Consider the following 20,265-nt stretch of genomic DNA (forward strand, 5'->3'; position numbering starts at 1 on the left):
CTCTCTCTCTCTCTCTCTCTCTCCCCCCCCCCCCCCTTCTTCGCTGTTTACCGCTCGTCGAGCTGGACCGGCTCCCGTGTGTGTGTGTGTGTGTGTGCGTTTTAAATCAAACCCTGCATGTGTGCCGGCGGAGGGATACTTCCCATTCCTTCCTTCGTGTGTGTGTGTGTGTAACGGCTCCTCCTCTGCTGCTACCGCCGCCGCCTCCTTGATATAGCGAGGCGCAAAGAGGCGCTTGCAGTCACTCGGCGAACGGCGCTCGTGAGGAGGCTTCGGGGCTGGAGTTTGCTCTCGCGGCGCGCGTCTATGTGCGAGCGGGCGCGCGGCGGGCGCGCGCCTTTGACTGAAGGGGTGAGGAGACTTGAGCGCGAGGAGAGCGACGCAGTAGCAGCAGAGGCGGCGGCAAAGTAGGAGCGAGACTGCTGGCTTCGCCTCCGCTCGGCGCCTCTTAACTTGGGAACTGTCCACCAACGGGAGCTCCTGAAAATGAACCGCCTGACTCTTTACCTGCTCGGATTGTTCCTCAGTAGCGGGCAAGGTAGGAGAACGATTCCCCCTCGCTTCCCTTCCTTCCCTTGTTCCATGAGCCCCTCAATCTTCCTCCATCTCTTCCTGATGCTTATAATGCAATTAAAATAACGCGCGCGCCCCCCCACCCTCACACTCCTATCGCCAGTAGCAGCAGCAACCTGACACTTGAAATATCATTTTGCCTTTTGCATTGGTCACCTTCTTAAATCGAGGAAGATCTCCCCGTTGATATATACGTCTGTGATATACGATGGAGAACGAGTATGCTAACTGCAGTTTTCTTGGGGGCTAATCTTTCTCTGATCATTCGGAACAATGATTGTCCTTGTTTCTTCACAGCTGATTTTGATTTTTTTTTTCCTTCCCCTCCCCTCTCCTGGTACTGCAGTAAAAGGAATGGGATTGAATGTAAAGCCTTCCTTCACATACTAATTAAACTGGATTTACCCAATTTGAATGAATTTGAAAGGGGTTGGGAGTCCTTGCCAGTGAGGAAATCTGGAGGTTCCCCCCACCCCCACAAGAGGAAAAAATTGTCTCCTTGTGGTTCTGCAAGGAGAGCTTTCCTGGATTAAATTTGCCAACAGCAGACACTGGGTGCTGTGTTGTGTATGGCACATCTGTGTAGGTATGCACGCAGCCGTTCTGATACAAGGTGGTGCATGGCATGTATACATCCTTAGAACTGAATGGCAGTTGCATTGCAATAAGAAGGCAAAGGCAGAAGCTGCACCTCGGTGCTTTTGGTTTTCGGATATATGCTTGTGTGTTTAAACGTACATTTTAGCAGTGCTTCGCTTGAAACAGAGGCTGGTCTGTGCCTGTTGTGTGCTTCTTACTCCTAGGTTACTTCAGGATTCCACTACTTTTGGACAGGCAGAAAGAACATTGCACTGTATGAATGGGACGCACTAACAGAACCCCTTTGTGCAAATTAATTGCAGCGTTTCAAACTGTTTAGACAAGTTTTTGGCATGACTTAAAGAGTCAGTTAAATTGCTGGAGGAGCTTGTTTTGCCCTCCCTGGGAAAGGATTTATAGGTATTACGGCAACTAGCTACATGGAAGTTCATATATATTTGTGAGTGTGTATGCATGCTGGGGAAAAGCTGGACAGATGCATGCCATAGACTTTATTTATAAAGCATATCTAAGAAAGGGGGGGGGTGGAATTTCACCAACTGGGATTACTTCTGGACTTGCATTTTCTAGGTTGCTCTTTTTACTGAATTATTCTGTCCAGCAGGGGGTGATAGAGTTCTACTGAAATGGCTAAGTTTGTTAATTTCACTCTATGTCAATGCAAGGCTTTTACACAGGCAGAAAGAGAGTGAGTCTGTCTTCTATCATTCTTCAAGCACAGCTTGACATTTTGGATGTGACTTCTTCAATTCTCTGTTCTCATCTCCCCCCCCCCCCTCAGCTGAGCACAGGCAGTGATATGCAAATTAGCTGCACAAGCCATTTTCCTGCCCTGCTTCCCTTCCATCAAACACGTTTAGAATTAAGACCTGCAGCATCTTTTTTTTTAAGCAACATCAACAATGCAGGTTTATAAAATGCCTAAGAGCAAACTGTTGCACATTTTCAAACCAATGGTAATTAGGGATACTGAGGACTGTATCTCACATAATTATTTTGTATCTCATGTCCTTAGGAATGTAAATCACTGGATGCTATTATCTTAAGTGAAAATGCTGTTTTCTTTTCTTTTCTTTGCTATCTCTGGGTAGACTTTGGATCAATTGTATTTAGTAATTTAGTACTGCCCTGAGGATATTCAGCAGAACAACAGTTAGAGCTAAGAGAAGAGGCAATGGAAGACAGTAACCTAAGCATTCACATCTGCTTAGCGGGGTAGTTTGTGGAGCATGGTGTTGCTAAGGTTCAAGAAATAGATGGGTGCAAATTTGCAAATTCATATTGTTCTTCAACTGGGAAGATTCCATGTCCTAAAAATGACTTAACTGCAAACAGGATATTTATTGATCAATTTCGCACTCTGCTATAACTCTGAAGAATACCACATCCAAGGCTAGACCTTATTGATTCATCAGTAGAACTAGACCATATGCCTTCAAGATCAGTTCTTTGGGTCAGATTGCTTTTGATAAAATTTGCATTGAAGAGAGATTGTATTTTAATCATTTCTGAAGGTCTTTTCAGCATGCAGTGTGCTTTATAGTTGGTCAGCCATACAGTAATTCTGTGAAATAGTGGCTTGTCCAGAACCACTGGGTTTCATAGTCAATTACAAACCATGTTTCATGGTTTTTTTAGGGTACAAATACAACATGTTATTTCCATCCACCACATTCCTCGTATGTTTGTATGTGTATGTGCATCTTTGTCAGAGTAATCTATCTCACTGAAACCCACATACGGATTGCTACAATTGTTGTGGATGGAACTAAATAAAAGGCTAAATAAAATTGCCTAAACAAACGGCAAGAATTAAGAACAGAAACTTGGTTCATTAACAAGAAACACATACATCTTGTTGGGTGGGGACCTTGGAAAAAAATTGGGAGGACACAATTTGGAACAATTCTGTTGGTTAAAATGTCAGAATTATTTGGGCATCCTATTAACTTCTTAACTGTGTACTCATCTAGAATCTTAGAATGCATGTTATCTCTCAATAACTGAAAGAAGTGGGAGAGCATATGGGAGGCACAAATAAAATAAACAGTAATCACTGGGGTCATTTGTTTTAGATATACAAACCCCCAAGGTTCAGGTTTTATGTTGGTAATATAGTTGATGTGGATTTTATGAAGCATGGTTGAAGCTTGTTTCTTTGGAAAGCATTGTGTTGTTAGGCTGGTGAAGGAAGAATGCATTTCTTTTTAAGCAATCGCAATATGTTTGAGCTGAAGCAACTGCTTGCTCAGAATAGCAGAAGTAAAAAACTTCCAAGCCTGAGTGCTATTCAATGTCATAATTAAATAAGAAGGCCCAAATCAACACATTTAATTGTACTGATAATGCGATATGCACTCCAAAAACACATTTTGAAGAGTATGTTGACTTTTAAAAAAAGTAATATCTGAAAAGTGTCTAGATCAGTATTTCCCAACCTTGGGTCTCCAGCTGTTTTTGCACTGCAACTCCCAACATCCCTAGCTAGCAAGACCAATGGTCGGATCATGATGGGAATTGTAGTCCAAAAACAGCTGGAGACCCAAGGTTGGGAAACATTGGTCTTGATAATTTAAATCCTTGTAGGCCCACATTTAACTAGAAGATGCAAAAAATGTTGGCTTGCAACATTTAAGTTGTCTCTATAAAATATGTGTAAAAGGTTGATTCACAGAAAATAGATTAAGCCCATTTTGTTACTATAAGGAGTTCTGATTTATAGAGGATGATGGGATGCCAGGTTAAGATTTTATAGAGGTTAATATTAATGCTTATTTGGGATCTCAAAAACTGCTTAGCTTTATGATGGAATAGGACATTGTTTCTGTACAATGGTGAATTGAAACAAGTAAAGTACAGTACATTCTGATCTTTTTGTTATGCTCAATATGATCTGAGAAAGATTTTGCTGAAGGCCTGGATGTAAATGTACATATGAATAAATAATATGGCTCTTACCTGACACTCCCATCTCTCCTTCTAAAATACAACACTTGTCTGTAGGAAGTTCACTATCACTTCTTAAAAAGGGACTGGACAAGTGTCAGCTTGTAATATTAAGGTAATATTAGACTACTGCAGAAAATCACTTTGATTTTCCCTCCTCTTTGATTAAACTACAAAAAAGTCTTGCCTGGAAAGAGCAGTGTTGCTAACATTAGCAGTTACCTAAAGCACCCCTGGCACTCAAACAAGGGTAGCTATTCCTGCTACTTTTGCCCTGATGAGCAACTGATTGGCAAAACACAGAGTTACATTCTGATTACATGTCAGGGCTTTTATTCTTCCTCACTACATTCTTCAAAATAAACAGCATAGCACAGGCGAGTGATCTCCTACAATCCTTCCTGAAAAGAGAATTGGGCTGATGCTGAAAGGTAATTATAGAGGATGTTAATGTGCCAAGAGTGCTCTGTTGGCTGAAAATAAGAACATCATGACCTTAAAACAAAAGAAAACCAAGAAAGTTTGTTTACTTTGTGAGAGAGAAGCTTTAAAATTGGTTGGATAAAGTTGCATTTTAAAAATTGAACCATGTTGCTGGCATTTTGCTTCCACCCCCCAAAAATAAAAGTCAGAAAGGACTTTTTTTACTAACTTAAACAACATCATGCTGGATGTTGAATGGGATTCAATTGGCTTTAATCCATATACATCTACTTAAAAGGATTATTTGTAAGACTAAAAGAGATGGTAGTGTATTAATTCTGTTTGGGATTCTTCTGATGGGAATCTGCGTGGAGTTCATAGGCCTTTCTTAGTGAATGGGTAAGGACACTGTGTATGAAAACAACTCTCGCATCATATTAAAGCCATATTTTCATATTTTCATATTTCATTTCATTTATTTATTTCTTTTATTCATTATGTATCATGTTCTCTGGGTTGGTCTCAACACAAATCCTCAGTAATAAATAAAAACCAAAAAGAATCAGTAGCATACCTTGGTCAGTGTTCAGCTTTAGATAAATCTCACAGATGGTACACTTGATGCAGCACTCCATTTTCTTGTATATGTACTTGCATGTAGAAAGCATTTGTGTGAGAATTGTTGTTGGCTACATTTACAGTATAGTGCACACTTGGCCAAATGCCTCTGCCTCTCTGATTGGTCAGAATTTCTTGTGTGAAATATTCTATTTACTAGTATTTCCCTCTCTCTAAAGTAGGCCTGCTCTGGACCAGCTCAGTTGTTACATCTGAATCCTTAGATATGTGTACATGGCAGATCTGGGAACAGGAATATTCTTACTACCATTTTGTAAACACACTCACTTCCATTAACACACTACCTTGAACTATCAACCACTGCTGCCACAGCAAATTGCAAGGATTTAGATATTGCAGTGAAAAATGGAGATTTGAAAGATCCAAATTTAGGCCTATCTACCTCTCGTGTTGGCCTGTCAGTATCAGTTTTTTTAGATATAATAATGTGGCGACAACCAAATGCAATATGCTTTCGACATAAACTAGGTATTGAATTTGTAGGCTTTTAAATGGCATTAGAATTTAGTTTATCTACAGATTTACAAGAAAATACACTGTGGCTGGTTTTTTAAAGATTTCAACTTTTCATGCTTTTCAGCAAATCAGATTTGGAGTCTAAATTTAGTGGTATTTGCTCAATAGCTTTAAATAACTGTTCTTCTCATTTTATCTATTTATCTCTTCCTTTCTGTGACACACACACAATGAAATCAATGGGAGTATTTGTCTGAACAGGATGACTTCAGCAAAAGTATATTTCTGGAAGTTTAATAATTGCTTTCCACCATCCTCTGATGTTTGGAAATAAATCTTACTTGGAATTCAGATGTTTGTGGCAGAGTCTCTGGGCCTGAACATGAGGGCTGTAAATTCTGAATTATATGTGCAATGCTTCATGTGCTCTAATAACCAGGTCCTTTACCTTAATGGGTGGGGGGCAGTTTTGTTAGATCACATCACATACAAACCAATTCATTCCTTCCATTCTATAAATAAATTATATAAAAGAAAATCACTTTAATATGACCTCAGCTAAGCAGTGTTAAGATTACCCACTCGATACCCACAGCTGTGCATCATTTTTGACATGTGTAACTTATTCAAATAATATATTTTTCTCTCAGAAAAGTGCCACGTAAGTGGTTAAATCCAGACTTTGTTGTGCTTAGAGCAGACCCACTGAAATAATAAATCCTATTATTTTAACCGGTCTACTCTAAAGCATGACTTTGGATCAAAGCCAATAACTGGTTCATAATAATAATAATAATAATAATAATAATACAGCGGCAACTGATAAGGCCTTCAAAAGGTCCCAGAATTCAACAATGACGTCTGCACTTTTGTCAGCATCCTACAGTACGTTGGGGAGTGATATATGTGATGAACTGGAGGAAGCAGATGGATGATTCACTTCTTGTACATTGCATATGTACTCCACTTTCAGTTGTCAAGATGGCAGCCAGAGCTGTGGTTTATCTAGGCTCTGCAGCTTGTTTTTATTTTATTTTTTGCTTTTTTAATGTAGTGTTTATGTTTTTAAATGCTGTCACCACCCCAGTACTTTATTCAGTGATTCTAAGGTGTGCTCAAGCATTTTCATAGTTTTTGTACTTCAAGGCTTCATGCATTTTAGGTTTTACTCTAATCTATCATGGTTGCTATATCAGCATGGGAGATGTCATCAGAGCTCTCTGCATCTGGAGTGCAACTGAACGAGTCTCCCATAACAAGTGGTAGGATTCTGAAAACTGTCTTCATTATTGTCACCATAGTTTTGTAAGTACATTGAACTCCATCGCTCCTTGAGGTTTTTTAGTTAATTATCAGATGAGGAAAAACTCTTTCCCCCAAATGCTGGTTATCCTGGCTGACAACTCAGGATTATATAACATATAAGAACAACTATATGATGTTGAAATTCACACTACAGGGGCACTTGTAATAGAATGGCATTCCAATAAGCTATATAAAAATAATATTATTCCAAGAAAGTACCCCATATCTATCCTTACTTGTTCACATGAGTTGAGGTGGTGGTTGACCAAATGTAGCCTGAATTTCTTTGCAGTTGATGGAGGTGAAGGAGTGCTATGGGGTTCAACTTTCCACCTGGTTGCCACAAGAAAAGGGATATGGTACACTTTATAAGGAAATGTTGTCTGTATTCAGATTTGAGGAGCTCTAATGGTACACATTTTTTATTGGCCATACAATTACTTTATGTCACACAGAACTACCAAATTTGTTAAAGAGGCCATGAAGATGCAAAAACCATTGATAGGCTCTGGAGACTATGTGTGTTAATGCATTCTGTTCTGATTTTGCAAGGGAAAGTTTCTATTCAATTTATTATGACAATGAACTGTGTAGGCATGTGTTTTGTTGTTCCTTTATTGAACTTGGGCTATGTAGTGTAACTGCTTGGGACGTGATACTTATATGTTGTAACATTTTCCCCAATTAGTCCCTTGCCAGGCACAACTACAAATTAAGTTTGTACAGTGCTTCCTTTGTTCTAAATAGTATATTGAGTTGTTTGTCACAATCCTCATTATATCTTCTCCACTGTTGATCATGCAAGTGTTTGAAAAACTTTTACTCCTTTATTCAAGAGCATGGAATCAACTTCTGTGAAATACTAACAGTGTATTTAGTCTTGCTACATTCAGACTGTACCACGTAGTGTCACTCTCTCAGTGTTCCTCCAGCTTTAATTCCATATACCTCTTCATTGCTGTTGTCTGAAGACAAATCTGTTTGAAGAGCTCTAAACAAAATGTTACACAATTCAATCAGAGTAATATGTATCTTATCACAAGGGAAATAGCAAGGGAAATAACAAGTTTGCATAACTAGTAAAAACAAATATTTCTTATAAATAATTCTGCACAACTGGTAGCTATCTTTATGCAAACATTCTCCCCTTCAATTAATGATTCTGTAGCAAGGGAAAAGGGACGCGGGTGGCACTGTGGGTAAAACCTCAGTGCCTAGGACTTGCCGATCGCATGGTCGGCGGTTCGAATCCCCGCGGCAGGGTGCGCTCCCGTCGTTCGGTCCCAGCACCTGCCAACCTAGCAGTTCGAAAGCACCCCCGGGTGCAAGTAGATAAATAGGAACCGCTTACCAGCGCGAAGGTAAACGGCATTTCCGTGTGCTGCACTGGCTCGCCAGATGCAGCTTGCCACGCTGGCCACGTGACCCGGAAGTGTCTGCGGACAGCGCTGGCTCCTGGCCTCTAGAGTGAGATGAGCGCACAACCCTAGAGTCTGTCAAGACTGGCCCATACGGGCAGGGGTACCTTTACCTTTTTAGCAAGGGAAAGTAATCAATTTTGCAATGGAAAAAAAATGCTTTGATTTTGAAAACTTGCACTGTTCGTTATTTTTACATTTGTAAAAACAAGACAGATGCACATACCTATAGCCTCTTGTTTTAAATACAAACGATTTCTGAATTCCCATCCCCATGTGCTATGGGATATGGGCCAGCTTCCCAACATAAATGAATATATTGTTACAGATATGAGGTAACAGAGTTTAGGGGTGCAATAGCACTCATAATTGCTAGAGTTAGTGAATGTTAGAAAATAATATATGGTAGAATTTAGATAATATTTGGAGTAATGAAGGGAAGATACAAGGCAAATAAAAAATACAGGCTGAACCAGTTTTCCTGTTCAGGAGATCGCTGATAGTGCCACCATTAAGAAGAGAAGAAAAAACTAAGTACCGGAAGAACAATTGACCATGCAGATGCTGTCTTCCCCACCAGCTGTGTGTTAGTTAGCTGAAGACAATAGCAGAGTTCAGATGTGGGGAGGTTGCCTGGGTAATAAGGGTATGTAGTGTTCTTTTGAAATTTAGAGGTTAGGAAAGAAGGGAGAGGACTTAATGAGCTGCTGTGAAGGCCAGAACCATCTTGGCATGATGGGACAGAAGCACAAAGATGGTGTTCAGGATGCCTTGGATTTCAATGCTGCACTGTTGTGGGAAACAAGCCCTTTGTGAGATGTAATGCTCTGAACTGTCTCCAAAGTACACCCAGGTGTAAATACAGTATGTATACAATAAGCCATGTTTATTAAGGATACTAGTTTCCTCTGTGTTGCCCATGGAAACACATCCCAGGTTAGCTCCTGGAACTCCTGGATTCATGCTACTGTTCGGCAGAGATTGGGGGTGGCGCGCAACCTCTGTAGCAATATAAACTTTTTAAAACAACCTTACAAAACACACTTCAGGGCACTGATTGATCATTATCAGTAAAGGCAAATATGACTTGGGCTGTACATATGTCAGAGCTCATCTTCGTTTCTCAATCCCACTGTACCCTACAACTTGATCTTGTGGTTGTTTTTCTTGAACAGATGATGTACGTAGAGACATGCCATTCTGTAACATAATTATGGGCATAGTCGTAGGGAAATGGGATAGCTCTGTTCACTTTTGCAATGACAGCCTGTTTACCCCAAATAATGACGATTGCCACTCACACAGCTTGATACTATGCTTCATGCCTTTTTGTGGGTGCAAAACAGGAACCTGGAGGAAGTACTTTGCATGCTGATTCAAGTTATGCTGAAATCCGTCCTCCAGTTTCTCAAAGGTTTTCAATTTTTCTCCCTCATTCTTGAGGTGCATTCAGATCTGAAAGCTTGCTTTATTACTCTGAGATGACCATGGGTAATGTGTGTGCATTTTAATTTCGATTAAATATTTCTCTAGCCCTCTACAGATTCTCTGCTTGTGATTCCTGATCTGGATAAGGTCCATGGAAAGGAGCTTTAATTGAAGAATAGAAAGCCAGGAGATGTTACAAAGCGCATGAGACTCGTTCATTTGTTGACATTATTTTTAATGGGAAATCTTGCAGGGTTTTTCTTTTCTTTTTTAAATCCGACCACTTAAAAATGAACAGCTGTTGTATGCACCGGAAGCACCCCACCCCCAACTTCCTATGCTTTTAGAAGAGTTCAGCTGAAGAGGTCATGGGGTGTTCAGGATGCTCACAAAAGCCCTTGGCTGCTTGGAAAATAAGCACAGCAAAACTCTGCACCTCACCTGTGAGAACTTCTCCATTTCGATAATTTTATTATGCAGATTCTTTTCTCTTTAAATGATGGAGATTGACTGGGAGGGGGGGAATTCAAGAGACATTTTAGCATGGCACTAATGCTGATACTAAGCTGTGTGCTGTGCAGGGCTCTGGTGCTGACATCAGGCCCTTGTTCTAACATGAAGAAACAAGTTGTGCTTTTGCAGCTATACTAGGGTCCTCATGCCTGTTCCTGAATGCAGCTGCATAGAATCTGGGCTTTAATAATGAACAAGAGCATCATTCTTATGTTACCATTTGTGTACCAAATTTAAAATCAATGGCAAGCAGTAGCTGCTTCAAATATATGATGCTCTCTGCTAGGAAATCTCACTGGAGCTCTAGTATGGTCGTATTACATTTAATTACTGGATATATTTTATTGACAATAAGGTGCTTGGGAATTACGTTCATCAACCTAGAACCTTCCTGCTCATATCTGCACTATAGATTAAAATCTTTTTTTATTGGGGAATGCTGTAGTGAAGCAGGGGGAAGTATGGACATCTAACAGAATTCTAGCACTTCACAAAATTTACATTGCCTGTATTTTGTCAGGGGAGCCATGTTAGTTAAAGTAGTATAAGACCAATAAAAAACTAGGTAAGTATTCTTTTTAAATAATCAGAGCAGGATTCAATGGCCTTTTTGCATACTGCAGAAGAATAATGACAAGTAAGCACATGATCATAAACCTACCCTTTTTTACATGTGAAGTTCTCATTTTTCTAAGAAATCTTTAACAACAACCGTATTATCAGACCAGCTATGAATGTTTACCCATAAACTTTCCATTACATTTGAAGTCTAGGGAGTTTTATTTTCTCTTTGGTTGATGTTATGTAGATACTGATAACAGTTTGACAACTATGATAATAATGAATGATTAAGATCTAAGGGAGTCAAGAGATTAAAATAAAACTCTTTGCAGCATAAATGGGATTGCCATCTAAAATTGGATTGAGTCTTTAATTTCACCCACTTCAGGCAATACCTAAGTTTATTTCCATGCCAATCTGAATTCATTTCCTAGCTAAATACCACACACCCATGATCTCCCCACACCCGAATACCCTTCTCGGATATTTCATCCCGCTTATCTCGTTGTTGCTGGAGAAAAGGAAGAGAGGGATGAATATTCACACTTTTTCTGGTAGACAAGTAGGCACTTGGGTATAGTCAAATTCTACACCAACTTTTAGAATGAGAGTATCAATTATCTTGATGGCATTATAATAATGGAACACTGAAAAATCCAGACACCTTTTTTTTTTTACCACTACTCCTGCAGCAGCTGTATTGTGGTTGTGAATCTTCTAGCATTGTTTGGCCATGTTACTCTGTTGCTCTGGAATGTTCAGTTCAAGAAGCTAAACAATTTGAAGTACATATTGAGTGAAGGAAGGGTAACTTATTAGTTTGCTTGGGATGAAAACTTCACAGTGTACACTAGGAGGTGGTCCTGGTACAGTGGTGCCTCGCAAGACGAAATTAATCCGTTCCGTGAGGCTCTTCGTATAGCGGTTTTTTCGTCTTGCGAAGCAAGCCCATTGACAGTTTAGCGGATTAGCGCTATTAGCGGTTTAGCGGCTTTTAGCGGATCAGCTGATAAGCGGCTTATCAGTGGATCAGCTGATAAGCAGCTTAGGGCTTAGGAAAAGGGGTAAAAAAAAGGAAAAAACCCCGCAGGAACTCGCAAGACATTTTCGTCTTGCGAAGCGAGCCCATAAGGAAATTCGTTTTGCGAAGCGCCTCCAAAACGGAAAACCCTTTCATCTAGCGGGTTTTCCATCTTGTGAGGCGTTCGTCTTGCGGGGCACCACTGTATTCACTGAAGCTTCAAGAAAGGGTACCTAGTAAATTCAATGAAGCCAAAGGCAACAAACAGAGAAATATGAATTTGAAGAAAGAGTAGATGGAGAATGCAAGTAAGGGCAGCCATGGGTTGGCTGTGAATAAATTTTGCAGGAGAGAGGAGTGATCAGGAAGCTGGCTAAGAGGCCTGGGATTGCATCCTTGGATAAAGAAAAACATAAGGAACTGATCAGAAAAAAGTTCTCTGACTCCCCCTCTCAAGCCACCCATGTACCTTGGTAATACTTTTTAGACAGCCAGAGCATCTGCTGAACATTGTGGGAAAAAATACAGGGACTCCTAAGGAAGGGTGGAATTGCCTTGATCCTAGAATAATATCAGGATGTTTATGGAAAAAAGGTTTCAGAAGAGTCCCATGATCCCCAGAGAAGCTACAGGAGATGGTAAGCTTTCCTTCCTTGAATTTCCTTATCTCAGGATTCAAGCCATAGTGACCAAACAAAGTGGGACAAAGTAGGTTGTGGGTTAAAAGCAGAAACCAAGGCAACATCAGGCACTGGAGCAGGCACATAGTTGAATAAAACAGAAACCAACAAAAGGAACTTACTCAAAACAAGAGATCATGTGAATAGCAGTGATTGGTTAGCAGCATCTCTGCAGATGTTGTTTGATTACAACTCCCATCATCCCTGATCATTGGCCATGCTGACAGGGGTTGATGAGAGTTGGCGTCCAGCAACAGCTGGAGGGCCACAGGTTCACCACCCCGAGTCAGTAGTCTAAAAGAGCTTCTACTGTCACTAATATATTGTGACCAGACAACCCTTAGGAAGCAACCTGTGACAAGAAGCAGTAGCTAATGTTGGTGGGCAGTGGTAGTTACATCATTTTAGACTGTGTTATTACTCATCCTATGGGGCCCTCTCTGTAAATGGCAATGTGTGTTAACTTTACTATTGTGGCATCTGTCTGCCTCAAGAGTGCACTTCCAGAGCTGAAGTCAAACCACAGTGCCTCCTGTGGCTGCAGAGACCAGTAACTCATAACTGCTGCTTCCTGTGTTGTTTTTGCTGAGTTGGCATCAGGAAAGTAATCACTCTGGGATGCAAGCCTGGGCAATGTGTATGGAAGTTGTGGGCTGCTCAGATAACAAGACCTCCTCTTGACCTCACTGATGTGGCCCGAAGGAAAGCAGAGCAATGTATTTGGCATCAGCTTGGCTGCAGGAGTTGCCAGAGGGAGACGTACAAGGTGCCATCTAACTACCTTAGGAGCTTCATTCCAGATTTGTGTAGGATTTACTCCTTAGCCTTTTGTTCTCCTGAATGTCCCATAAGAGGTGGGTATTACTTTACTATTTTGCAGTGTTTAGAGACTCTTTGCATTCTGAACCTCTGCCCCCAAAGTCCTGCCCTGACAGTACCATTGCTTCTGCAGCTGAATGCCTCATTTTGATTTGAATGAAACATTCAACTCTTTGGCTACAGGCTTCTAGTTATTGCTGTTTGTATTAAATTATAATAATAGTGGTCCTAATCTCTGTATATGTGAGATAAGACCAGAACAGGTCTGTAAGTACTAAAAACAGGTGTGCTGTTCTTATTTATGGAAATAACTGTTATTCACAATCTGTGATTCACACTCTGAATGTATTGATTCCAAGGATATAGCATTTTAGATAACAGGAACTTATACATATCATGTGAGTTTGGTGGCTTAGTTTCTGGTTTTATACTACAACTTCAAACTGTTTCAGAATGTTCAATATTCAAATCATGTTGCTAGTCATTGAAGCATTGGGGCTGGGTGATTGGATATTAAATGGCTTTGTGCCATTTATGGCAGTTCTGGGCTCTGATTCCAACAACTGCTAAGCGCTTGGATGGGTCTTCCCATAGATTTGCATTTGATTTCTGTAGCTATTTTTGCTCATAAATTCTGTGTACTTACAGGGTTATGATGTAATGCTTTTCCTTTTTAAAAAAGACTGGTACTTTTACAGGAGTATTTATTTTAAGATGTGTCGGTACAGCCAAATATTAATATATCTAGCTCTATCCTGACTATGTTACTGCTATAAAAAATGGAATCTTTCTGAATATATCAAATATTTTATTTGATATGATTGAATTTAATTGTAAATTTAGTTTTTTTACTCCTGCTTTTTGGAATATATGCACATTTTTTATTTTAATCACATATTATCGTGTTCCAGTGTTGCTTGAACCATGCCTTTACACTGATAATTGCATGTGACTATGAGAAAGAGGCATGGGTTTGATAAATAAATCTGAGCTGAATTCTGAATTCAGTTAATGAACATGGTGGTTTTTAAGAATTTGTGTATAGAAAAGCATTAATATATGCCTACCTGTTACTAAACATGTGGGTATGTATCAGTTGGCCTTTATTTAAAGTCAGCATTGTCTAGAGTGACACAAATAAGAATTCTAAGAGTTAATTACTCTTTCGGGACCCACTGGTCATAGCACAGGAACATCTGTGCTACATACTACTATGCAAACATGCTGATTCATGCAGCTACAGTATGTCTATTACTAATAGAATTAGAAGCTGGAGAAGCTGATGCTGCATAATAAAGTTTGGAACTTAACGCGTAAATCTTTGATATGAAAATCAGTGGCAAGTGAAAGAAAGAAATGTAAGGGAGTTCAAGGCAATGCAATTGACCCCAAGCTTCACAGAGATATGAATTGTATTGTAAATGTCTGGATCTGAAATATGTTGTTTTCAGTAAACCTTCAAGTTGGATTTGTACTGTAGAAATTTCTTAAGTCCTAATGTGCTGTAGGTGTAGTTCCCCTAGAAGTGACTTTAATCTTTTTATATCATTCTTGCTTGTATATCTTTTATTTATACGCTTATTGTAACAGCAGCAGCAACAAAATATGGGCAGCTATGTTTGTCTATTACAGCACTAACCTATAACCGCCTATAACCATGCCCTCCACACCCTCACTGAGTGCTTTTCTTCATCAGGAATATGCTCTTCTGCGATAATGTCTCTTGCTTTTCTGCATGGAGAGTTGTGCATGAGTGTTACTTTGTAGAACCTCATACTTTCACGTGACTTGTATAATGCAGCCTACTGTACAAAGCTAAGAGGCACATCCATTGCCTCTGACCATTCCCACAATTGGCATGTGTCGTCGCCCCCCCCCCCCCCCGCCATGGATACCAACAAGGGAATGTGGCCCTTGGGCAGTGCTTCATGAAATACTTTTCCATTCGTACATGTTAGAACATAGAAACTTCCCTCCTTTTAAACACAAGAGTTGTCCATAAGACCACATGTGGAACTGTGAGTTCCTTGTAGTATATCAGAAAGAATATCACAGAGCTGGAAAAGAGGAAGAAAGGGGCAACCAAAATGATGGAGTTGAAGCAAGTCCCAAATGAGGAAGCATTTCATAATCTGGAGTGTTACAGTTTAGATGATTAAGGCAGGGCATTGATAGATTGATAGATGGAGGGAAATCTCCCCCTCTTTTAATACTAGAACCTGGGCAGTTTTACAGCCATCTGCACCTGAAGAAGCTCGGGATTGAACCTGGGACCTTCTGCTTGCACGACAGGTGCTATTTTACCAAGCTGTATGTCTTAATATCCTGAGGGCTAGATCTGTCAAAATCCAGTTCATTCCAGCTCTGCATGAGTATGGGACTAATTCTGTGTTGTCCTGGTTCTATGCATATTTGTAAGGAAAAAAACCTCTTTAAAAATTCATGCAAAAACATGAGGCAGGTAAAGGCCTTTACTATTTACATGGAGCCAACCATGTTTTCCCCTGTACAATTCTCCTGAAGAGCAATGGGACATCATCACTCCCTGAGGGAATTGCTGTTGTGGCTCCAGATGGCTGGATTATCTGCTTTCAAACATTTAAAGGAAAGAAATAGCTTTTAGAGGCAGTACTGCAATCATACTACCTTGTAACTGGATCCACAGAACTGTGAATTCGGAGTGGACTCACGGACTGATCCAGGTCAATTTATGCCTAGATCAAATCATGTCAGCCTGTCTGAACTTGGTGGATTCCTCCTCCATGCCTAATTATGGTTCCCAACTTGGAAAGATTCATATTACCTCCAGTATTAGATGTAGAGTGCCAATCATCAGGGAACAAAAGCAAACAATGGCTATTTCTCTCATGTCCAACTTTGGGGTTTCCCACAGGAGTCTGGTTGGCAGCTCTAGCAAAGAGGACTAGCTAGACATTTGGTACGAATCAGTTCTTCTAATGTTCTTATGGAAGATGAGATATGTGCAGTGGTGACATAGAACATTCCAGCTGTATTATTTGCAAAGAGATGACATCTTTCATCATGAAAGAGACTGAAGTTGTTTTCCAGATGGCTTGTTTAGTGAGTACTCCTGTATGTGACGATGCCAGCTATTTACTGAGCGTTCATTCTGATTTGTTTTAATTGAAGTATAAACTGATCTGATCTGCTCATACTGGACTGACGTGTGGGTCAGAACTTACTTGTTCACCAGTTTTCACACTTCCCAAAAATTTTGAATGCAGTTCTCAGCTCAAAAAACTTCCCGGAATATATTTAGAAAGGTGTATTTTCAGATGAAATATTTTTTAAAATATGTCTTTAAATGTGGATATTCATCATTGCTTTTAGTGCATAGAAGCAGATTTATGTATGAAAACACAAGAGTGCAAAATGGAATGTTGAAAAACTGAACTTCTCATCCCTTGTATCAAATAGTCACTCTGAGTTCTTGCTTCTTTCAAAATATAACTGCAAAAGTTCCCTGAAAAATTACAGGATGAGCCAAGCACTGAAATTTTGGCATCCATACTTCGTATTTTATAACTGATTCTGAAATATTTTTTTATTGGGAAGCGGGCTTTTCCTAGCAGTCCATGAAATACACTGAAAAAAGGCCTTTCTAATTAGTAAAATCTTTGTTTGTAATGTTGCTGCTCTGCAGTGCTGACCAGAATGCTAAGTAGCTTTAATCCATATATCCCTTTTATCTGTGCAGGGTAGCTGCCAAATGTATGCCAGCCATTAACTTTAGAAGGTTTTTGTTATGAAAATACAACTACCTGATAGCCACCTAAGAAAAGGAACTCTTTTCCCTAAAACACTACTCTTCTATATTTTTAGATTCCCAGGAATGATCAAATGGGAGTTAAGAAATGACAACCCCATTTTGGGGTCTACCTAGCCTAATTTAAGGAGATTCTTTTATTAGTTCTTGAAATTATAGCTGTTGGATCATTGAGTGCTAAAGATAAACTATAAAATCGTGGTAATTTTCAGGTGCTCTTTACAGAAAGTGCAGTGCATGATTATTCCAAGCTTTTTGATTTAAACCTTTCCCTTTCCCTCCTGTATGAAGGATAAAGCCCTTAGCTAGAGTGATTACAATAATGTTATCTGAGAGCATGAATAGGAGGAAAGTACTGTGTAATGGACATATTAAAATTATAATGGGCCTGGTAAAGTATCATCTCACACTCGGAAGCACATGAGCAGACTAACAATAAACTGTTGAGCAAAATATATGCACTTCCACTGCTGCCCCAGGGAAAAGGTTGTGGTGACTTTTCAGAACCCCCTCCCCACAATAGCATTACCATTATGTCAGTGTTTTGCTTTGTGTGTGGATACAGGACCTACCTACATGTTAGGTTATTTGTATGGTTTGTTGCACTAACATTTGTGAATTTTAATCCTAGGCGATCCCCACTGTTGCATGTAGGCAGGAGAGATCTAACATTTTCTTCTTGAGTTACAGTGCTAATGGAAACCACCACCAGACTATATTTAGTTTTAGAAAAAGTGTCCCTTTGGCAACATACAGACCTCCTCCACCCCATTGCTAGCAGTTGCATGGTGTGATTTCTATGGTAGTGTTCCCATGGGCAATTTTATTCCTCCTGCAGCAGGAAGCAGAAAATTCTGGCATGCTTGCTGTGCGCAGCTACATGCTTTTAAAATAGTGAAATAGAAGGCGTGGGGTGGGGTCTTGCTACCTTGTTATTAAGTAAATTAAGCCAAAATATTTGCTCCTCTCTCAAAATGTTTGCAAGGTTTTTTGCTCCCCTGCTGCAGTTTTTGTGACTACTTCCCCCCACCTATTTTATTGCCTATATTCTGCACACACACACACAAACCCAAATAAAAAGCTGGGCCAAAAATTCTGGTTCAGCTCCATTTCAAAATAGTGTAAAAGGGTTGTGAATCTTACACCTTGCACAGGATCAGGAATCTTTTGGCTCAGTCATTAAAGAAGCACATTTTCAAGCACATCAAAATCTCACCATTTGCCACCAATTCCTTCGGGTCAAGTGCTGATGATTGGGCATGTTAAGTTTATATAGTTATCATTGCAACATAGTTGAGCATAAGCTAGTTTTTGTAATTTTGTGCTTTTAGAAACTGTGCTCATCACTAGCCACTAAACTAAAAGTGTGAGAAGGATCCTTAAAGCAATGAAAACATGAAGCACATTATACAGGAGTTTTTGTTGTAGTATAAAGAGACTTGCGGATTCCTTGCGGCAGCATAGACTTTGGAAGTCTTTGAGATCACAGCACTGATCTTCAGCATCATTATATTTGTTTCCATTCTGCATCAAATTCGTACAGGCCTTAAGTGCATCTTCAGTGGATTTTATGTTGATACTGTACATATCACACAGGAAGCCAGATTGTTGTAGCTTTCGGAATTATATTGTTGTTTGGTAATGCCTAAGACAGCACAATAGAAACCTATTTTGACTTCTGGTTTGGTTCTTGTGGTGCCTATTTTGGGGGCTCATACTCAAACTGCCATTTCTGTCTCAAACGTTGATAGTATTTCTAGATCCTTTGAAATCTCAATAGCGTCAGTCAAAACTTATTGAAAATGCTCATCGTACCTGCATCTCACAAGGCAATTCTTGGGCATTTGCAACTGGCTTGTAGCTGAATTTAAATCAGTTTCCTTATTTTGCAATAGCTTGCTTGTAAGATTGACTTCAAAAAGGATGTTGCACTATGTAACAAGGGATACCGCAACTTGAACTTACAAATTGCATTGGCAAGGGCCATAGCTTAAATTTAGGAAATATTTCCAGAGAACCTTTTAGGTTTATGCCTTTTAGGTTTATGCCATTAGGTTTATAAAGCATTATATATACTATCAATATGATATCTTAGTGGTTTTAAAGCATCAGTCTGACTCTCCCAGCCGGTCTTGCTCAATGGCTTAAGATATTCCTAAATGTGATACATGGCTAGCTATAATTTTCCAATGTTCAGTCGATGCAGAGGAATAATTATATATCAGCAGAACAAAACTGAAGAAACTAGTTGCTCCCAGACAACACTTAGCACCATTGACTACTAAGTTTAATGAGTGTGCATGGAAGAGGACAAAAACAGTTTATGTCCAGGCGTCTCTTTTGTCTGCCATTTTCTTTGCCTTTCATGTTACTCCCATGATCATAACCTTTCATGATTATAACCTTGACCACATAGATAATCAAATTTTCTCAAGCTATCCAGAAAGAGTTTCTGTTATAAAGGCACCTGCAAATTTAGTGGAACAAATCGCAAGATTTTTATGATAGCCTCAGGCTCAGACACCTCACTATCTGATAGTCTGATTACATCAACATAATGCACATTCATTATCATTTGTTCAATATGACTAACATCAGGTATGCCTTCCAGAATAATTAAGTAGTATTCGGCTGAGTTTGCATGTGCTAAAACTCTGTTTTATAGCACCTGTTAGAAGCTGTATAAGCTCGTTTTGGATATCTTATCCTAGGTAGTGAACCATTGTTTCTTGATCTTTAACTCTGTGCAAATTTTCATTCATTAGATCTAAAAGGACCAGTTTCCCTGTTTGAGCTGGCAGAACTGGTCTGGGAGGCAGTTTTGAGGACTTTGGGGGGACTTTAATATCCATGCCAAGGTGACTGGTTCTGGGGTGGCTCAGGACTTCATAGCTACCATGGTGACCATGGGGCTGCCCTTAAAAGGTACCAGGCCACACTGGACATGCCCTACCAGGCATGTGGCAGGCCACACTCTGGACCTTGTCACTTTCTGCTGGGATCAAGGTTTTCATCACCTTTTCCCTTCCAAAGAGGTGAGGACCAATGAAGATGATCCACCTTTGGAGGCTGATGGATCCAGTGGGTTTTCAAATG

General features: G+C 39.8%; 1 protein-coding gene across 3 annotated transcripts in view; it reads left to right on the plus strand.

Annotated features, from left to right (window-relative positions):
• The first annotated feature begins 234 nt into the window (after positions 1 to 234).
• Positions 235 to 20,265, plus strand: part of NCAM2 (neural cell adhesion molecule 2) — a 202,996-nt gene continuing 182,965 nt past the window's right edge. For 2 of the 3 annotated variants that reach the window (XM_079972038.1, XM_079972039.1), the window contains exon 1: positions 235 to 538. In XM_079972038.1, the coding sequence (XP_079828164.1) occupies positions 487 to 538 (52 nt within the window). In that variant the 5' untranslated portion in view covers positions 235 to 486. The remainder of the gene's footprint in view (positions 539 to 20,265) is intronic. The other variant, XM_079972037.1, reaches the window with a different exon arrangement.

This window comes from Podarcis cretensis, assembly GCF_951804945.1.
Source record: "Podarcis cretensis genome assembly, chromosome: 4".
NCBI lineage: Eukaryota > Metazoa > Chordata > Lepidosauria > Squamata > Lacertidae > Podarcis > Podarcis cretensis.